At 39.9% G+C, this 15,230-nt stretch overlaps 1 protein-coding gene across 4 annotated transcripts; it reads left to right on the forward strand.

Annotated features, from left to right (window-relative positions):
- Window positions 1–3,230: 3,230 nt before the first annotated feature.
- Window positions 3,231–15,146, forward strand: trmt1 (tRNA methyltransferase 1). Of its 4 annotated transcripts, none has more exons than XM_061829283.1 (16): window positions 3,231–3,542; window positions 4,471–4,776; window positions 5,374–5,563; window positions 5,961–6,148; window positions 7,118–7,233; window positions 7,313–7,425; window positions 9,256–9,404; window positions 10,732–10,815; window positions 10,891–10,960; window positions 11,114–11,248; window positions 11,322–11,407; window positions 12,364–12,472; window positions 13,501–13,577; window positions 13,643–13,762; window positions 14,325–14,439; window positions 14,948–15,146. In XM_061829283.1, exons 2-16 carry the CDS (start codon window positions 4,484–4,486, stop codon window positions 15,020–15,022), a joined length of 1,920 nt encoding a protein of 639 aa, XP_061685267.1. In that variant the 5' UTR covers window positions 3,231–3,542; window positions 4,471–4,483; the 3' UTR covers window positions 15,023–15,146. The 4 variants fall into 4 exon arrangements, with proteins under 4 accessions (XP_061685267.1, XP_061685266.1, XP_061685269.1 ...); XM_061829282.1 differs by lacking the exon at window positions 3,231–3,542 and adding an exon at window positions 3,653–3,834; XM_061829285.1 differs by lacking the exon at window positions 3,231–3,542 and adding an exon at window positions 3,885–3,922.
- Window positions 15,147–15,230: the final 84 nt, after the last annotated feature.

The following is a 15,230-nucleotide window of genomic DNA, read 5'->3' on the forward strand; positions in this document are numbered from 1 at the left end:
CCAGTTCTCGCACGACTGTGCGCTAACCCCACCACCGACAACAATAACGATGTTGGTTCGGATGTTGTTTGCCACAGCACTTATCGGAGCTGTTATTTGAAAGCAGCAGTTCTATCTTGCCGTCACCCAATTACGAGTGTCTCCTTTGCTGTGTATTTTGACTTCTTGTGGCGGTATTACAGTGCCACCTCAGGCTTGGCATATAGACTACATATTTTCACCATCTTTGTCACGCTATTTATTTATTTTTTTTAATGATTTTGTTTTTGGGAAACTTTTGAAAAAAAAATTGGAAAAAATGGCTCTATTTTGGTGGACTTTCAGCTTTCATATACATCCTGAAATTGCACTTTCTCCGTAAAAGCTGAATGTTGTCCTTTAATCATTCACCTAATAGCATTTCTGTCATATTTGAACATTTCAGGAAAACAAAGAAACTCAAATTCAACAAAGAGGAGTCTGGATGTCTGATTAAATACTGTCTAAAAAAAGGCTTAACCATTATGATGACCAACATTAAAATGCTGTTGTGTAGCAGGCCTGTGTTCAGTAAAAAATAGACAGATTTTATTTCTAAAGTGTCCATCCATCCATCCATTTACTCAGCTGCTTATCCTCAAGAGGGTCACGTGAGTGCTGGAGCCAATCCCAGCTGTCAACGGGCAGGTGGCGGGGTACACCCTGAACTGATTGCCAGCCAATCGCAGGCACATAGAGACAAACAGCCACACTCACTCAGGGCAATTTAGAGTGTCCAATTAATGGTGCATGTTTTTGGGATGTGGGAGGAAACCTGAGTGCCCGGAGAAAACCCACACAGGCATGGGGAGAACATGCAAACTCCACACAAGTGGGCCGGGATCGAACCTGGGTACTCAGAACTGTGAGTCCAACGCTTTACCAGCTGACCCTTCCTAAAGTGTATTTCATCTTATTATAAGACACTGTAACACTGCACAGTTTAAACATTAACACTGCACTTAAATAAAGGAAAACGTCTACTACAATAATGATTGAATTAAAATGTATTGTACATGCGTTTTTAAAATGTACTTAAATTTTTTTTAAAACAAAGACATTAAAAGCAAAAGTACTTAAACAAATAAAACTCAAATATAATTTAATATACTGCAACATGTGCCGTTTAAAACATTTAATTCTGGGATTTTTTTTTTTTTTTTTTTACACAAGAGTCATGTGTTGCCTTCATGAGTAGTCAGAATTCACAGGTTCATGTTGATTGTTCCAAAATGTCCTTAAATGTTACCAGAATCTAAATGAGTCAGGTGTTGCCCTCAGGCATAGTTTGAAATGAGAATTTTTCCCAACAAGTGACAGATGATCTATCTCAGGGATTGTGTCAGGTGTTGCCGTCTCAAAAAGTCTGAAATGACATTTTCACGACTCAAATGACACATCTGATGGCTCCAATTTCCAAATGTTCTAAATGTTACGTCCATCTAAATAAGGCAGGTGTTGCCTTCGAGTAGCCCATCACATTTGTCTTTTTTGCAACTGTATGATTGTTCCTAATGTCTTTAAATGTTACATTACCCACATACCTACAACAAATTATTTTCCCCCGTTATTTCAAGGGCTGGCTGAAATCACAGTTGAGTGATTGTTCCAAATGTTTTACAATGTTACATCTATTTGGTTAAGTCACATGTTGCCTCCTGGGAGTGTCGGAATTTACACTTTTCCCCTTCAAAGTGTCGTGATTGTTTGCAAATGTCTTCAAATGTTTTATCCATCAAGCAAGTCAGGTGTTGTCTTATGTGACGTCTGAAATCACAATTTACCCTTTTACAATGGTGTGGTCTCCTGAATATTGAAACATCAATCATCATCTATCAAGCCAGGTGTTGCCTCATAAAACACCCTGAACAACAAGCCTGTATAGAGCTTGTGCACCTACGTCATGAAATCAAATCAAGTCACTGGCAAACCATTCTTCGATGCTAAGTCGGTTGGAGACGACGTGAAAATATGTCTTATAGCACGACGGCCAGAGTTTTTTTTTTTTTGGATACCGTTAAACATTTAGAAGGGGATAATAAATGAAGGTACGTGGGAAAAATGAGAGACACTTGGCATAGAGGACGAATATCTGAGAGGATCTGTTCTCAGTCAAGAATAAATCCCACATAGTGATGGAGTCACTCAGATTTTTTTCAATACAAATACCAATATTTAAATAAATGACCCCTGGCTTTACACAAACTCGCATTCATTAACTATAATAGGAAAAAAAAGACAGCGAGTCGGGTCCTCTGTTCACTGAGGTAATGCGGCCACACACTAAATTTTGGTTAACTTCTCCGTGACAGACGTATTTTTTTCTTTTTTAATATGGATTGTTCTCGAATGAGTCCAATGCGTATTTTTGAAAAAAGAAAATAAACTGCTGGGATAGGGTTCAGCCCCCGTACATGGAAGCGCGTTGCAGCCACACGTTGAACTTCGGTAAACTTCTATGTGACCAATGGTTTATTTTATTTTTTTAAATACACATTAGACACATTTGAGAAGAATGCATATTAGAAAAAAGGAAAGAGGCTTAACGAAGATTAACGTCTGGCCGCAACACGCTTCGTGTACGTTGGAGACAACTCCCTGTTTTTGTTTTTTTTTTTAATTAAATGCATTCTTGTCAAATGAGCCAATTTGGCAATATAAATACTTCTTGGGAATTTGAGAAGAATAATTCCTACCTGAAGTGAAGTGATCGCTACACAGTCGTGTGTATTTGGTTGGGCACCATCCGTCACGTTTAATTGCCGAAATCCATCGATCTTTTATCGTCTTTTCAGGTGGTATTCCATTGAATGATCTCTTTAAATATCTGTCTCGTCTGTTATAACAACCAACAGCACAACAAATCTCGGGCATTGTGAATACTCTACTCCTGTTCAATGTCCCCCACAGCAGTTCTTTTTGACCGGCAATATGGCGCCGTGAAGATGGGACGTCACGTGCGCGAGCTCTATAGACCTTTGATTTGCTCTTTCTTGGATCACAGCGTGTCCTTCCAGAAAAATGCGCTGAATTCCTCCATTATGTTGGACGTTCCCTTCCCGGGTTCTCTCAATTGTAGTTTGTTTAGACTCTTGTAAAAGATTTTCGGTTTGTGTTAATTCATTCTCTAAAGTGCAAAAGAGCGTTTGTTTATTTGTTAAAGACTTGTTTAACTGTTTCAGAATTTGTTGAATTGTTTTTCACTTCCAGGCTACCGTAGTCTCGTCTCTCTCTTCTCTCTCTCTTTTCTCTCGTCTGAGAAATATGGTGTTGCCTTCTTGCACAGTCTGAAAGCACAAGCTACCTTTCAGGACAAGTGATTGTTATTATCTAAGGTGCTCATCTTTGAAAGGCCATGACTGTACTTCCCCTTTCCTTCTCCATTTCAGTCGAGGTTTGTTGCAGCGAAATACAGTCTGTGTTTAGCTGTTTACAATCATGGATTTTGCTGAGGTGAACGTAGCTTAATCAAAGGAGCGGGTTGATGTGTTTTCAAGGCTCTTCGCAAGGAAAGAAGGCCGCAGGTGAGGAAAAAGCGAGCGAAGGGGGTTGTCCTCATATTACACTGTTACCCCTGCGTTACCCTGACGTTCGGTTCCGGAATCCGGATGTGCTTTTTTTTTTTTTTTTTTAAGCCAAGCGGGATGCCGTAGGCCGGCCTACCAAAATGGCGGCCCCCGTATGCTAACGTGACAGTGACTCTTTCTGCTACTACGAGGAAAAACGGCTTTATTAAAAATGAATAAATAAATAAAATCACCGACTGAGTACTAAGTACCAATCACCGTGTCACCGGGCGCAGAGACGCGTATTCCGGTGAGCTTTATTCGGCGACAGTAACCACCTAATGTTGTGGCGGGGACATTTTGTCGACATTACGATACCATGTTGACAAGATAGCACGGTGATGCGGTCAAAATTGTGACTTTTAGAGTAAACAACCAAATCTTCGCTAGCAGAGCACGTTGTTAGCGTTAGGGATGTTGCTTCGAATGTTTGGGGCTATTTGCCTTACAGCGTTTTTAAGAAAGTTAGCGTGTGAGGGTTTTCATTGTCATTTGCAGTATTTGAAGAGTTGCTTGGTGTAAACAAGAGTTATCTTGACTATATAAGTGTACCTAAATAATCCCACTAATTTTAAAAACTCTAGGTCAATATATGTTAACATATTTTAAGAAAAAAATAATACCAACTCTGATCTTGGTGTTATCTTTGACAAAACTAAAAAACATCTTTCGACATTTAACTTTTTTTTTTTTGCCACCTTTTGATATAGCTCTAATAATTGTATTACTTGAATGTAAGACGGCCCAATCAAAAATGTTAAGCAGCCCGTAAATGGTCCCTGGTTTGGGCTCTGGAGGAAATTCCTGCAGTAATCAAGCTTTTCTGCATTTACTGTACCTACCTTGTAATGTTTGATTTGTATTACTGTGTTTTTTATACCTTCAGGTGTTGCATCCCTATGATAGCGCGGGCTGCTCGTCTCTTCTCGGTCATTGTCACCCCTCACCCGCAACCTCCCGCTGCAGCACTTCTGTGGCGTGCTAGCAGCTCCATGGAACCCCCGAAAACAACCATTCAGGATCCTGACATTACCGTCGCCAAACCAGCAGTGGCTGAGATGCAGGAGGAGTCTCCTCCGATTGGGCTCATGCCTGGAGAGACAGTGGTGAGGGAGGGGAAAGCAGCAATCTTGTTCCCAAATGCCAACAAAGTTTTTTACAACCCAGTCCAGGAGTTTAATCGAGATTTAACGTAAGTGCAAGTGGTATTTCAAGAGCATATGTCCATTTTGTGTGCCGTTTACCATCTCACTCCAAGACTAACATAGCACCCCATGGAATATGCACGACTGACTTCCGCTTTTCGGAAAACAGGTCAAAACACTGCATTCTGGCTCGGGTAAATGGCAGAGCTTGAAATCAGAAGACTGTGGACTGTAAATGTCTACAATGTTGTTTTACACATGATGTCTTTAAGAGGTATCAAAGATGATGTTTAAGCTATGTTTGTGTATACATTATCATAGTTAAATGAATAAATGATACGGTCCATGTATTTAGCTTTTGTCTGAAGACACCATCCAGATAGAAGAAAAACTTTTACCAAGTTTGTGTTCAAACTATCATGTCTTCAATCCTCTAGTTAGGTCAGTTATCACAGCAAACAGACAATCCGCTAACCTGTTTTCCGATTTTGGTCACATGGCATTCTGCATCAAGCTAACCTGCGTATTTTAGTAAAAATAAATAAAATTTAATTTTGTCTTCAATAAATTCAAGGTACAGTACATGTTTAGTTGTCAAACTGAGTTTTTATAAGATTCAAACACAGTTTTGTCTACTTCTCTAGGTGTGCGGTGATCACAGAATTCTCCAGAGAAGTGCTGGCTCAACGCGGAGTGAAGGTTCTGGTGCCCGGTGAGAAGGAGCGAGTGGTGGTATCACTGTCAGATGACCCCAACGAGGCTGACATGCAGGACAGAAAGACTGACATTGAGGAAGCGGCGGTTGTCACGGCAACGGCAGGCCAGAAATGCGAGGTAACTCCAGTGAACCACTGCTAATGGAACCAAGACCTGGTGCAAAGAGCAAGCACCTTCAGTAACAATGTTTATCATTTCCGGTATTAATTTTTAAAACCCCATGGATTGTATGACTTGCTTATAAGCTAACTAATGACTTCACTTGTGTCATGGGGACTTCACCTGATGCATGCAATGCAATGTAAAGAAACCACAACTGCAGCTTTAAATGTCCACTGTGACACAGTAAAACTGTTCTGGCATGAAAGGGATAATAGATCCTCCTTTCTGCTTGACCTAACTGCAAACATGACAAAAAAAAACAAAACACTTGAGACTATGACTTGTGCCCGTATGTGACTTAGTCATGCCTTATGTTGACTGGATGTGGATTTCTGACATTTTGTGTTTTCAGGGCGGCCTTCGGGTGCTTGAGGGTTTGGCGGCATCCGGTCTGCGGTCGGTGCGTTTCGCACTGGAAGTGCCGGGCCTTCGGAGCGTCACCGCCAACGACTTCTCCCACAAAGCCGCTGCTCTCATCGCGAGGAATGCCGAGTACAACAAGGTGGCCGACCTTCTACAAGCCAGCTGCAAGGACGCCAGGTAGGAGCGCCTTTAACATGCTCGGCCACCTTTGCTAATCCACCGTCAACATTGTTTGTTGGTCAGTTTCTTGGAACTTTATAAGGGGGATCATGCATTTGCAATAAGGAACTGGAATGATACCTCCCTATAGGAGTTACCCCATTTGGGAGTTTTTCATTTACAAAAGTTATCGCATCACTTGGCTGAGAAAAGAAGAAGAAAAAAGTCTGTGTGTGTGTGTGTGTGTGTGTGTTTATAGGTTGATCCACACAAGGATAGCAATACAAGCACACACACACACACACACACACACACACTCTTGCGAACAAAAATTTTACCAACCAGCATACAAAGCTAAGTGCTTGGTTTTAATCGTTTCATGCCACACCCAGTTGAAGTTCACTGACAGCTAAACTTAAAACAAAGACAAGTCCACGTTATGTATTTTATAAAACCCACATTAAAATTGTCTTACGAATGTCTGCTCCTCTAAAGCTAACAAAGAATACAAAATACAAAACTAGCATGGATATTATGGTAGTTTTCAACCTTTATCTAACTTAAATTTGAACACAAATGGGAGCAACGCATGCAGAGACAGCATAAAACATTACTAATAGGGATGTAGCGTTTCTCCTCTGTGAAAATATGTATTTCGTATGTGTGTATCAAAGCTGTATAAAGGAAAGTCTGGGGACTCATAACTCAGCACATTAAAACCCTGTCAGATGGTTTATGATTATTTAGTTGTATTCCCAGCATTGCCTTGCATCATCCTCAGACAAATTCCAGAAAAATGGATACAAATCGGAAATCATATATTTGTGAACAATCTATGATAGTGTATTGTCGGGCCCCATTGCCCAGGCCTATCACCATTTATCACTGGCATTTCGTCTTGATGGCGTGTTCACTCATCTTTCATACATAATTTCTAATGGTAGTAGCATTTTGAATTCTTTTTATTATTTTGTCATTTGAATCCAGCATGCTTATGTATGAGATGCGAGGGAAGAACGATCGCTATGATGTCATCGATCTTGATCCGTATGGCAGCCCGTCTTCATTTCTGGATGCCGCAGTGCAGTCTGTCAGTGAGGGAGGTAGGATATATATATATTTTATTTTAACTCATAGTAATACTAAACAATTGTTCTATAATTAAATGTTTTTGTGTCGCAGGCCTCTTATGCATCACTTGCACAGACATGGCGGTGTTAGCGGGGAACAGTGGTGAAACATGCTACAGCAAATATGGCGCTGTTTCCATCAAGGCCAAGTACTGTCACGAGCAGGTGAGTGTCAAGCAAAATGTCAGTTTGGTGTTCTAAAGGACAACTTTTAATAATTCTTTATATAACCAGTCAAAAAGAACTGTGATTATAGAACAACGGAAACCAGCCTTGCAGTGAACTGAACATCCAGCGTGCGTTTACGCATGCAAGCATTTAAAAATAAATGAAATTTCACAGCATGACTGAAACTTTTTGGAGTGATTCTTACCTCAAATGCATTTTCAACTTTTTTTTAACCTTGCAGTTTTTTCAAATAAGTATTTTAGCCTTAGATGTCTTGTCCAGATTTTTAGATTAATGTATATTTTATTGAGTTTAAGTCTGTAATTTTTTTATCTTGCAGTGTCTTTAAAAATTTATTTAGACTTAAAACTCAACCTTACATGATCAAGATTTTTGGGGCTGATTACCTATCGGCGATTTTAACTCAAAGATAACTTATAACCGATCTGACCACAAGATAGAGGAATGTGACTATTTAAATGACTTGTTTGTTTACTATATGTACTTGTGTACTGTATACTGAGTATCTTCCACAAAGGTACAAGTATTCTGTGTTCAGGTCATTTATTCTAGTCAGGTCAAACGCACATTATATCATGACAGAAACTAACTTTCTGTAGTTAACTTTATTGTAATTAAATTACTTCACAGACACTGAAACTTTAGAGCGCCATTCGACAGAATGTTAGCATGTAAACATATTGACTACATAACATTTTGTTGCCCTCTTGCAAGCCATATTTTAGTACGTATGTAAGTACGTGAACATACCTCAAGCAGTTCTTGAATTAAAGTCCCCTCCCAAGCACCGGTGACCACACATTCCTCCCCATTTTGTTCTTATAATGCACACGGCCAGATCTATTGTTGCTGTTACCCTGGTAACAAGTGTCGCATTTGAGTTGACAAGATTAAGAGACGGGATGCGGTGGTATCGGAATGCAAGGTTTTATTGCAGTAATCTGACCCACATTGTCTGTCCCACACTGCTGATGTGCGTGTTTTTTGTTTAAATACTGGCAACTTGATTAGCAGTAAAACAATTTACAGTATTATGTCAACAGACACTCAACAAGGGTAAAAATAATCTTTCTTTTGGATTCAAATATACTGTACATAATGGCAACGTGGAGTGAATGTCTTGTTGAACAATTGGCACACTAAATTATTACATAAAACCCAATCCCCATAAAATGCTAATCATCAGATGATACCGATCAAGCCAGTCAGATCGGTAGAAAGTCTATTCGCAATACATCATTTTGCCTGAATGCATTGTCCAACCATCACTTTCCTGAGTTGCTTATCCTCACAAGGGTTGCAGGAGTGCTGGAGCATATACCAGCTATATTCGTGCAGGAGGCGGGGTACAGCCGTAAATGGTTTCCACCCAATTGCAAGGCATACGTAAACAAACATTCATATTCATGGCGAATTTAGAGTCTTCAATCAACCTACCATGCATGTTTTGGGATGTGTGAGGAAACTAGAGTACCCGGAGAAAACCCACGCAGGCATGGGAGAACATGCAAACTCCACACAGGCAAGGGCGGGATTCGAACGCTGGCCCTCCAAACTGTACGGTTGACGGTCTAACCAGTCATCCACTGTGCTGCCTCAATCCATTGTATTCTTTATAATTTTCAATCTTTATAAAATGAATTACATTTAATTTTTGTGATTCATATATAATTTTTTTATGTTTTTTGTTTTTGGATATTTTTTCCAACATATATATATATATAGAAATAATTTCGATCATATATCTTCTTGTGTGATTAAAACATTTATCTTAATTTATGGACACAAACTTTATCCTCTCCGCAGGCTCTGCGCATCATCCTCCACAGTTTGGACCAGCGGGCCAACGTGTACCAACGATATATTCACCCGCTGCTGTCTGTCAGCGTGGACTTCTACATTCGGGTGTTTGTGCGTGTCTTCACAGGACAGGCCACTGTGAAGAACTCAGCCAGGTACGAATGTTTTTGGCCTGTTACATAATCACGCGAGGGTTTGCTGACAAAACAACTTGAGATCTGTTTAGCGCTCACCACTGCCGTTAATACAAGGTTTGATTGAGTTGATATGGTTTGTTGCAGAATTTGTAAAATCTGTCAGGTGCACTGAAGGCCAGTGTCACCGCATCTCTGACCGACACAACATCGGTCACATTTGGACTCTGTTAAAAAGAAAATATGTGAATGCCTTTAAAATGAGGTATGACTGTTATTGTTGAAAATGGTAAAGTTTTGTAACATCCACTGTGATTTGCCAAAGTGACTAAAAACTACCTTACATTTGATCTTCTGAATTGTTGCAAAATTTCAGGGCAATTAAAAATTGGTTTACGTTTTGGCCTTGATATAATCCCAAATTATTTGTAAAGTGTTTCTGTTTTGCTTTGTCAGTTTTGATCGGAAATTAGATATTCTCAAGCAAAATAAAACACATTTTTGCAATATTATGTTATCACATGAAGGGTTTGTTTTCAAAACGAGACATAGGCATTTTTTTCAGATTTACGAAACTCGCGCCAAAATTATCCATTCGGACCTGGATAATTTTGGCGCGAGTTTCGTAAATTGAAAAAAATGCCTACGTCTCGTTTTGAAAACAAACTCGTCATATGAAGGTATATTTGCAAAATAATTATAGATCTGGAAACTACTTGCCAATACTGTAATGCGATGTGACTTGACATTGTATGTTGCAAATGTTGTACTTAAGTAACTCCTCTGGAAGGCTAAAGTCACCAAAACTGCCCCACCCTGCAACTTTATGTGGTTCGTTGCAAATAGTTTTGCAACCTTACATCCTGAAGGCCAAAGCCACTAAATTAGGAGTCACTCTTTGATCTTGATATATAAAATATAATTCACCAAATGTATGGAGTGTTATTTTTTTCCCCTTTTTGGGGGAATTTGTCAAGATTTAATAGAATATATAGACATTTTCAAGCAAATAGTATTATATTTGTGGTGTATTACATTAACATCTATAAGATTACTGGCTAAATAATTACAGATATGGAAAGAACTCATTAGTGGCATTAAAGAGGTGAGACTTCATGCAGTTTATTTCAAATCTTTAACTGCTGCCAGGAAAAAGCGTAATTTGCATGTAGCACTGTCTATGAGACTTTAAAAATAGCTGTAGACAGCAAAGGGGAGTCTACTACTCACAACGTTGAAACGTCGTTCAAGGCCTTTCCCCTTCCTCTCCTACAGGCCCAAACACTACCACCATTGAAAGTTAAGCAATGGAAAATTGAATGTTGAAATTCAACTAATCTGTTTACAGCAAACAAGCTCTGGTTTACAACTGCATTGGCTGCGGGTCGTTCCACTTGCAGAGGATGGGTAGGAGGACCAACAACGGGAAACAGTGAGACGTCAATAAACTTTGGACTTACTTGACCTTCCCATGTTTCCATTACTAACTGTGATTTATCGATTCCAGTACAAAGTACTCTGCAGCCACTGGACCACCGGTGGGATCAGCATGCGAGCACTGTGGACAGAGACATCAGGTGAGAATGAATAAATAAATAAATGGATTAATGATTACACGCGCATACGGAAAGGTCCATTTTTTTGTGTTTGTTGTGTACTAAAGACATTTGGGTTTCAAATTAAGCCTGTGACATACTCTGTGTGTGGGGTTGGGGGTGTCGTCTTCTCAGCTAGGCGGTCCAATCTGGGCAGAACCCATCCATGACCAAAGCTTCGTCCAGAAGGTTCTGACCGCCGTTTCTGGCAACCCATCCCGCTTTGCGACATCTAAGCGTATTGAGGGGATACTGAGCATGGTGACTGAGGTAAGCTTCATATTTTCACATGTTATCCCAACTTCCTGGTAGTGTGACACTATGTTGTTTTTTACGTGTGCAGGAGCTGGAGGACACGCCCCTTTACTACACAGTTGACAGTCTGAGCAGTACTATCCATTGCAATACACCACCTCTGCTACAGTTCAGGTATATGTACACCAAAACTTGCGTTACATATGTGATGGAGTGTTAATCTGTGGTGTTTCTGTATGAGGTAGCATTATGTGGAGGTGAAAAAAATGGTTACTATATTAAATATCTTGATGGGGAAAAAACTCAAAGATTAGTCAAGGTTTGTATATCTGGTTTCAAGAAAGGTTAAGGGTTTCAAATTTTGTTTTGGGGTTTCAAACTAGGATTAGAGTTTGAAATCAAGGTTTCAGGCTATGATTAAGTGTGCAAACAAGAGTTAGAATTTCATATTAGGGTTTTGAAACCAGAGTTATGGTTTCAAGCTTGGAATACGGTTTTGAACGTGTTAAGAGTTTCAAACTACAGTAGAACCTCGGAATTTGAACGACTCACGACTCGTACAAATATTACTTCAACTGAAAAAAATCAGTGTAACAAGTGCCTTCGAGTTCAACCCAATTATCCCAGCCCAAGCCAAACTCACATTGAACTGGTAGCTGAGTCAAGCCGAGAGATGCCAAACGCACACTGGGCGTTTGCTGAGACAAACCATTGCCCACTTTGAGTCAACCTGGGTTGAGCATTTGAGCCACATTCAGGGCTTTATGTTTCAAGGTGGAATTAGAGTGTCAAGTTCAGTGTTTCAACCACTAGGGTTAGAGTTTAAGGTTTCTGTCAGAGTTGTGTCAGACAAGGGTTAGGGTCTCAAGTCAGGGGTGAGGGTTTCAAACAAGGGTTAGTGTCATGTTTGTGTGGTCATTTATTGGTAGGCAAAATTTGTTAGGTGCAATCACTGGTGAGCATGCTCATTGAAAATATCAACATCAGCATGATCATTATGATTAAATGTATTTATATGCATTCCTCTTCTTTCTCTATTCATTATGTGACACATTCTGAAAACAAAGTTCCATTTGGACGGGCCCACGATGTCTGGCCGCCACATTAACAGAAAGTTAGCATGTGTTCAGGTCAGCTCTGCTGCATGCCGGTCACAGAGTTTCCCTTTCGCACGCCTGCAAAAACGGCATCAAGACGGACGCGCCGCCCGCCACCATCTGGGACATCATGCGTTGCTGGGTAACCTGCTTTTATTGAACCAAACTGCATATTTGTTATTTAAATAAATCGCACAGCACACCACCAAAAGAATTTTCCCAAAAAGCGAGTACAGTGGAAGTCTGTCCGTGATTAACCTGTTCCAGAAAGTTAGATCAAAATCAACTCGTAGGGGAATCAAAGCATTTTTCCCGTTGGAAATCATGACAATCCAATCAACCAGACATGTTTCAGACATCCAAAAATATCCACAAAAAATACTTTTGATAGGAAATAACAGAAAATAGTTGGAAATAATTATAAATAATTCATCCATCCATCCATATTCTTCGCCGCTTATCCTCACGAGGGTCGTGGAGAGTGGCGGAGCCTATCCCAGCTGTGAACAAGCCGGAGGTGGGGTACGCCCTAAACTGGTTGCCAGCCAATCGCAGGGGACATGGAGACAAACAGCCGCACTCACAATCACACCTAGGACCAATTTAGGGTTTCCAATTATAATTATAAATAATGAAGTAGATAAATGAACATTTTACATTAGTTTCAACGCAAGCACTTCGAGCTTTCGTATTGTGTAAATGGGTTAAAAAATAGCAAGGTGCATCTTACACTATAAGCCTTTATGAATGATTCACAGCTATAACAAGCCTCCTGCTTTGCTCAGCAACACTTGGACAAGTTGTGGCAACAACTGCTTAACACATTCCGTCTGTCAAAAAAATGACAAAATAAATTCCGGTGTAATAACATTTTCACCACAATTTCTTTGAGCACACGGTTATGGTACTTAGCAGTTGCACTCAAACTACAATATTGTTGCTTGTTAATTGTGTGTGTGTGGGGGGGGGTAAATAAGCCACCATGTTCCTAAAGAAGGTGCGGTGCAACTGTTATTATACTACATGTTGTTACTTCGAACGTCTGACTTTTGTCAGGCTGTGTTGTCAGTTTTTCATGAGTGATACCGAGCAGCCTGGGGGGTTATTTCCTTGAGTTTTTAATAAGAGCTTGCATTGTGGATTGCGTCCTAATTTAAGTCTCGTTTGAAGGAGAAGACCAACCCAGTGAAACGGGAGAAACTGTCAGAGATGATGCCCGCCTTCAAGATCCTGTCCACCGAGCCCAGGTGAGATGCCTCACTCTAGAAGATACTATTTGTCATCATTTTGTTCACTGTGGTTTTTTTCCTAGCTTTGAAGCTTGTTTCACCGTCCGTGACGACGCCAACCCTCAGTCCCGTCAGCGCCACCTGACCCGCTTCCAGGAGAACCCGCAGGCCTTTTGGGGACCTAAAGCCAGAGCAAAAGCTGGGTAATCAGACTGTGTTCATTCCATGTTCTCATTTCTCATGAGATACAAGCGCTAGGTGATAGCAACCAACACAAGTCAGTTTACAACAGGCAGCAGTTTGGCACAAAGTGAAATCAAAACCAAAAAAATGTACGGGTGTTTATTGCCACTTCCAGGTGAAGTTTGCTGTCAGACTAAAATAAGGACAATTAGAATGTGTGTTTAAACCGACCACAATTTTGTCTCGGAAACTCTTGATTGCTTAATGCTAACACATTTTGCAAAAAGCCATAGATGAGTTAAAGAATAGCATCTGCATTGCCATGTTAAAGAATTAAAGTGACTCATATTTGGAAAAACAGTGCAACAACACATGTAGACAAACAATGTAGCAATCCTCAAAGGCATACAGTATATTCTTAAACCTCTGGAGGAAAATAACACTAATATTCCTGCAACATACAGTCACTCAGTTGTGAAACTTTTCTTCAAGGAGGACAAGATTACGAGACTCCGCTTTGAGATAAAAGTTTTTTGAGTTACAAGCATGGTCATGGAATAACCTCGTCTCTACACCTCGTAGTGGTGGTATTGACAACAACCTGCAGCAGAAGCGCATGAAGAACCAGAATAAGCGCAAGAACCAGGTCACAGACTCGACTCAGCACAAGAGCCTACCCTGCAAAAAGTTCAAAGAGGTCAGTTCTCCTGTGTACAAAATTGATTTGCCTGTGCCTTTCATACAGAACCCAGCCAAGCGGGATGTTTGAAGAAGAATTATTATGCCCATGTAGGAAATGGAGTGACGGGAATTTCTAGATGTTTGTATATAATTTAAGTTCAGCATTATATTTTCTTGTTCCAAATACCTGTGGTTTTTTGCCTTTATCTACAATCACCGCAATCAGTAATTATGCACACTTGTAGATGATAAATTGAAGCAAATTTGAACAATTTAATGAACAGCCGTAGTGAAAAGGCTTTTACATAGTTGCAGTCATATTGCTAACTTCTACGTGAATAACTGCTGCGTCTAATTCAATATTGGCACTCAATCAAAGACTTTTAGCTTTAATGGATGCAATGTTGAAAGTCACTAAGGATACATTTCAAGTGACTTTAAACGGGCCATTTTACGCCTTTAATTCTATTGGCTGACACCCACTTTTAACAAGGATGGTATTGAATATTTCTCTTTTGTTTCAGGGCACCTGCACACATGGTGATGAATGTTCGTACTCGCACGTACCCGAGTGCACCATTGAGAAGAAAACGGAATGACTTGGACTTTTTTTTTTTTTTTTTAGTTATTGTAAGCGGGCTGGAAAGTTGGCTGAATTTTCAAAATCAATTTTTAAGTTATTTTTTGGGGGGCCCAATAAATAATAATAATTATAAATAATAATTTGAAATTATTTCAGAGTTGTTTTTTTTTTTAATGAAATAGGACACAGGACACTTAATTAAGTACCATTGTGCAATTATCCAT

This window comes from Syngnathoides biaculeatus, chromosome 9 (genome assembly GCF_019802595.1).
Source record: "Syngnathoides biaculeatus isolate LvHL_M chromosome 9, ASM1980259v1, whole genome shotgun sequence".
NCBI lineage: Eukaryota > Metazoa > Chordata > Actinopteri > Syngnathiformes > Syngnathidae > Syngnathoides > Syngnathoides biaculeatus.

Excerpts from the sequence above, each read along its gene's own strand:
- trmt1 (XM_061829283.1), top strand. The coding sequence starts at position 4,484 with ATGATAGCGCGGGCTGCTCGTCTCTTCTCGGTCATTGTCACCCCTCAC. Across the intron at positions 11,249-11,321 it reads TACTGAGCATGGTGACTGAG|GAGCTGGAGGACACGCCCCT; the intron begins GTAAGCTTCATA and ends TTACGTGTGCAG. Across the intron at positions 14,440-14,947 it reads CCTGCAAAAAGTTCAAAGAG|GGCACCTGCACACATGGTGA; the intron begins GTCAGTTCTCCT and ends CTTTTGTTTCAG.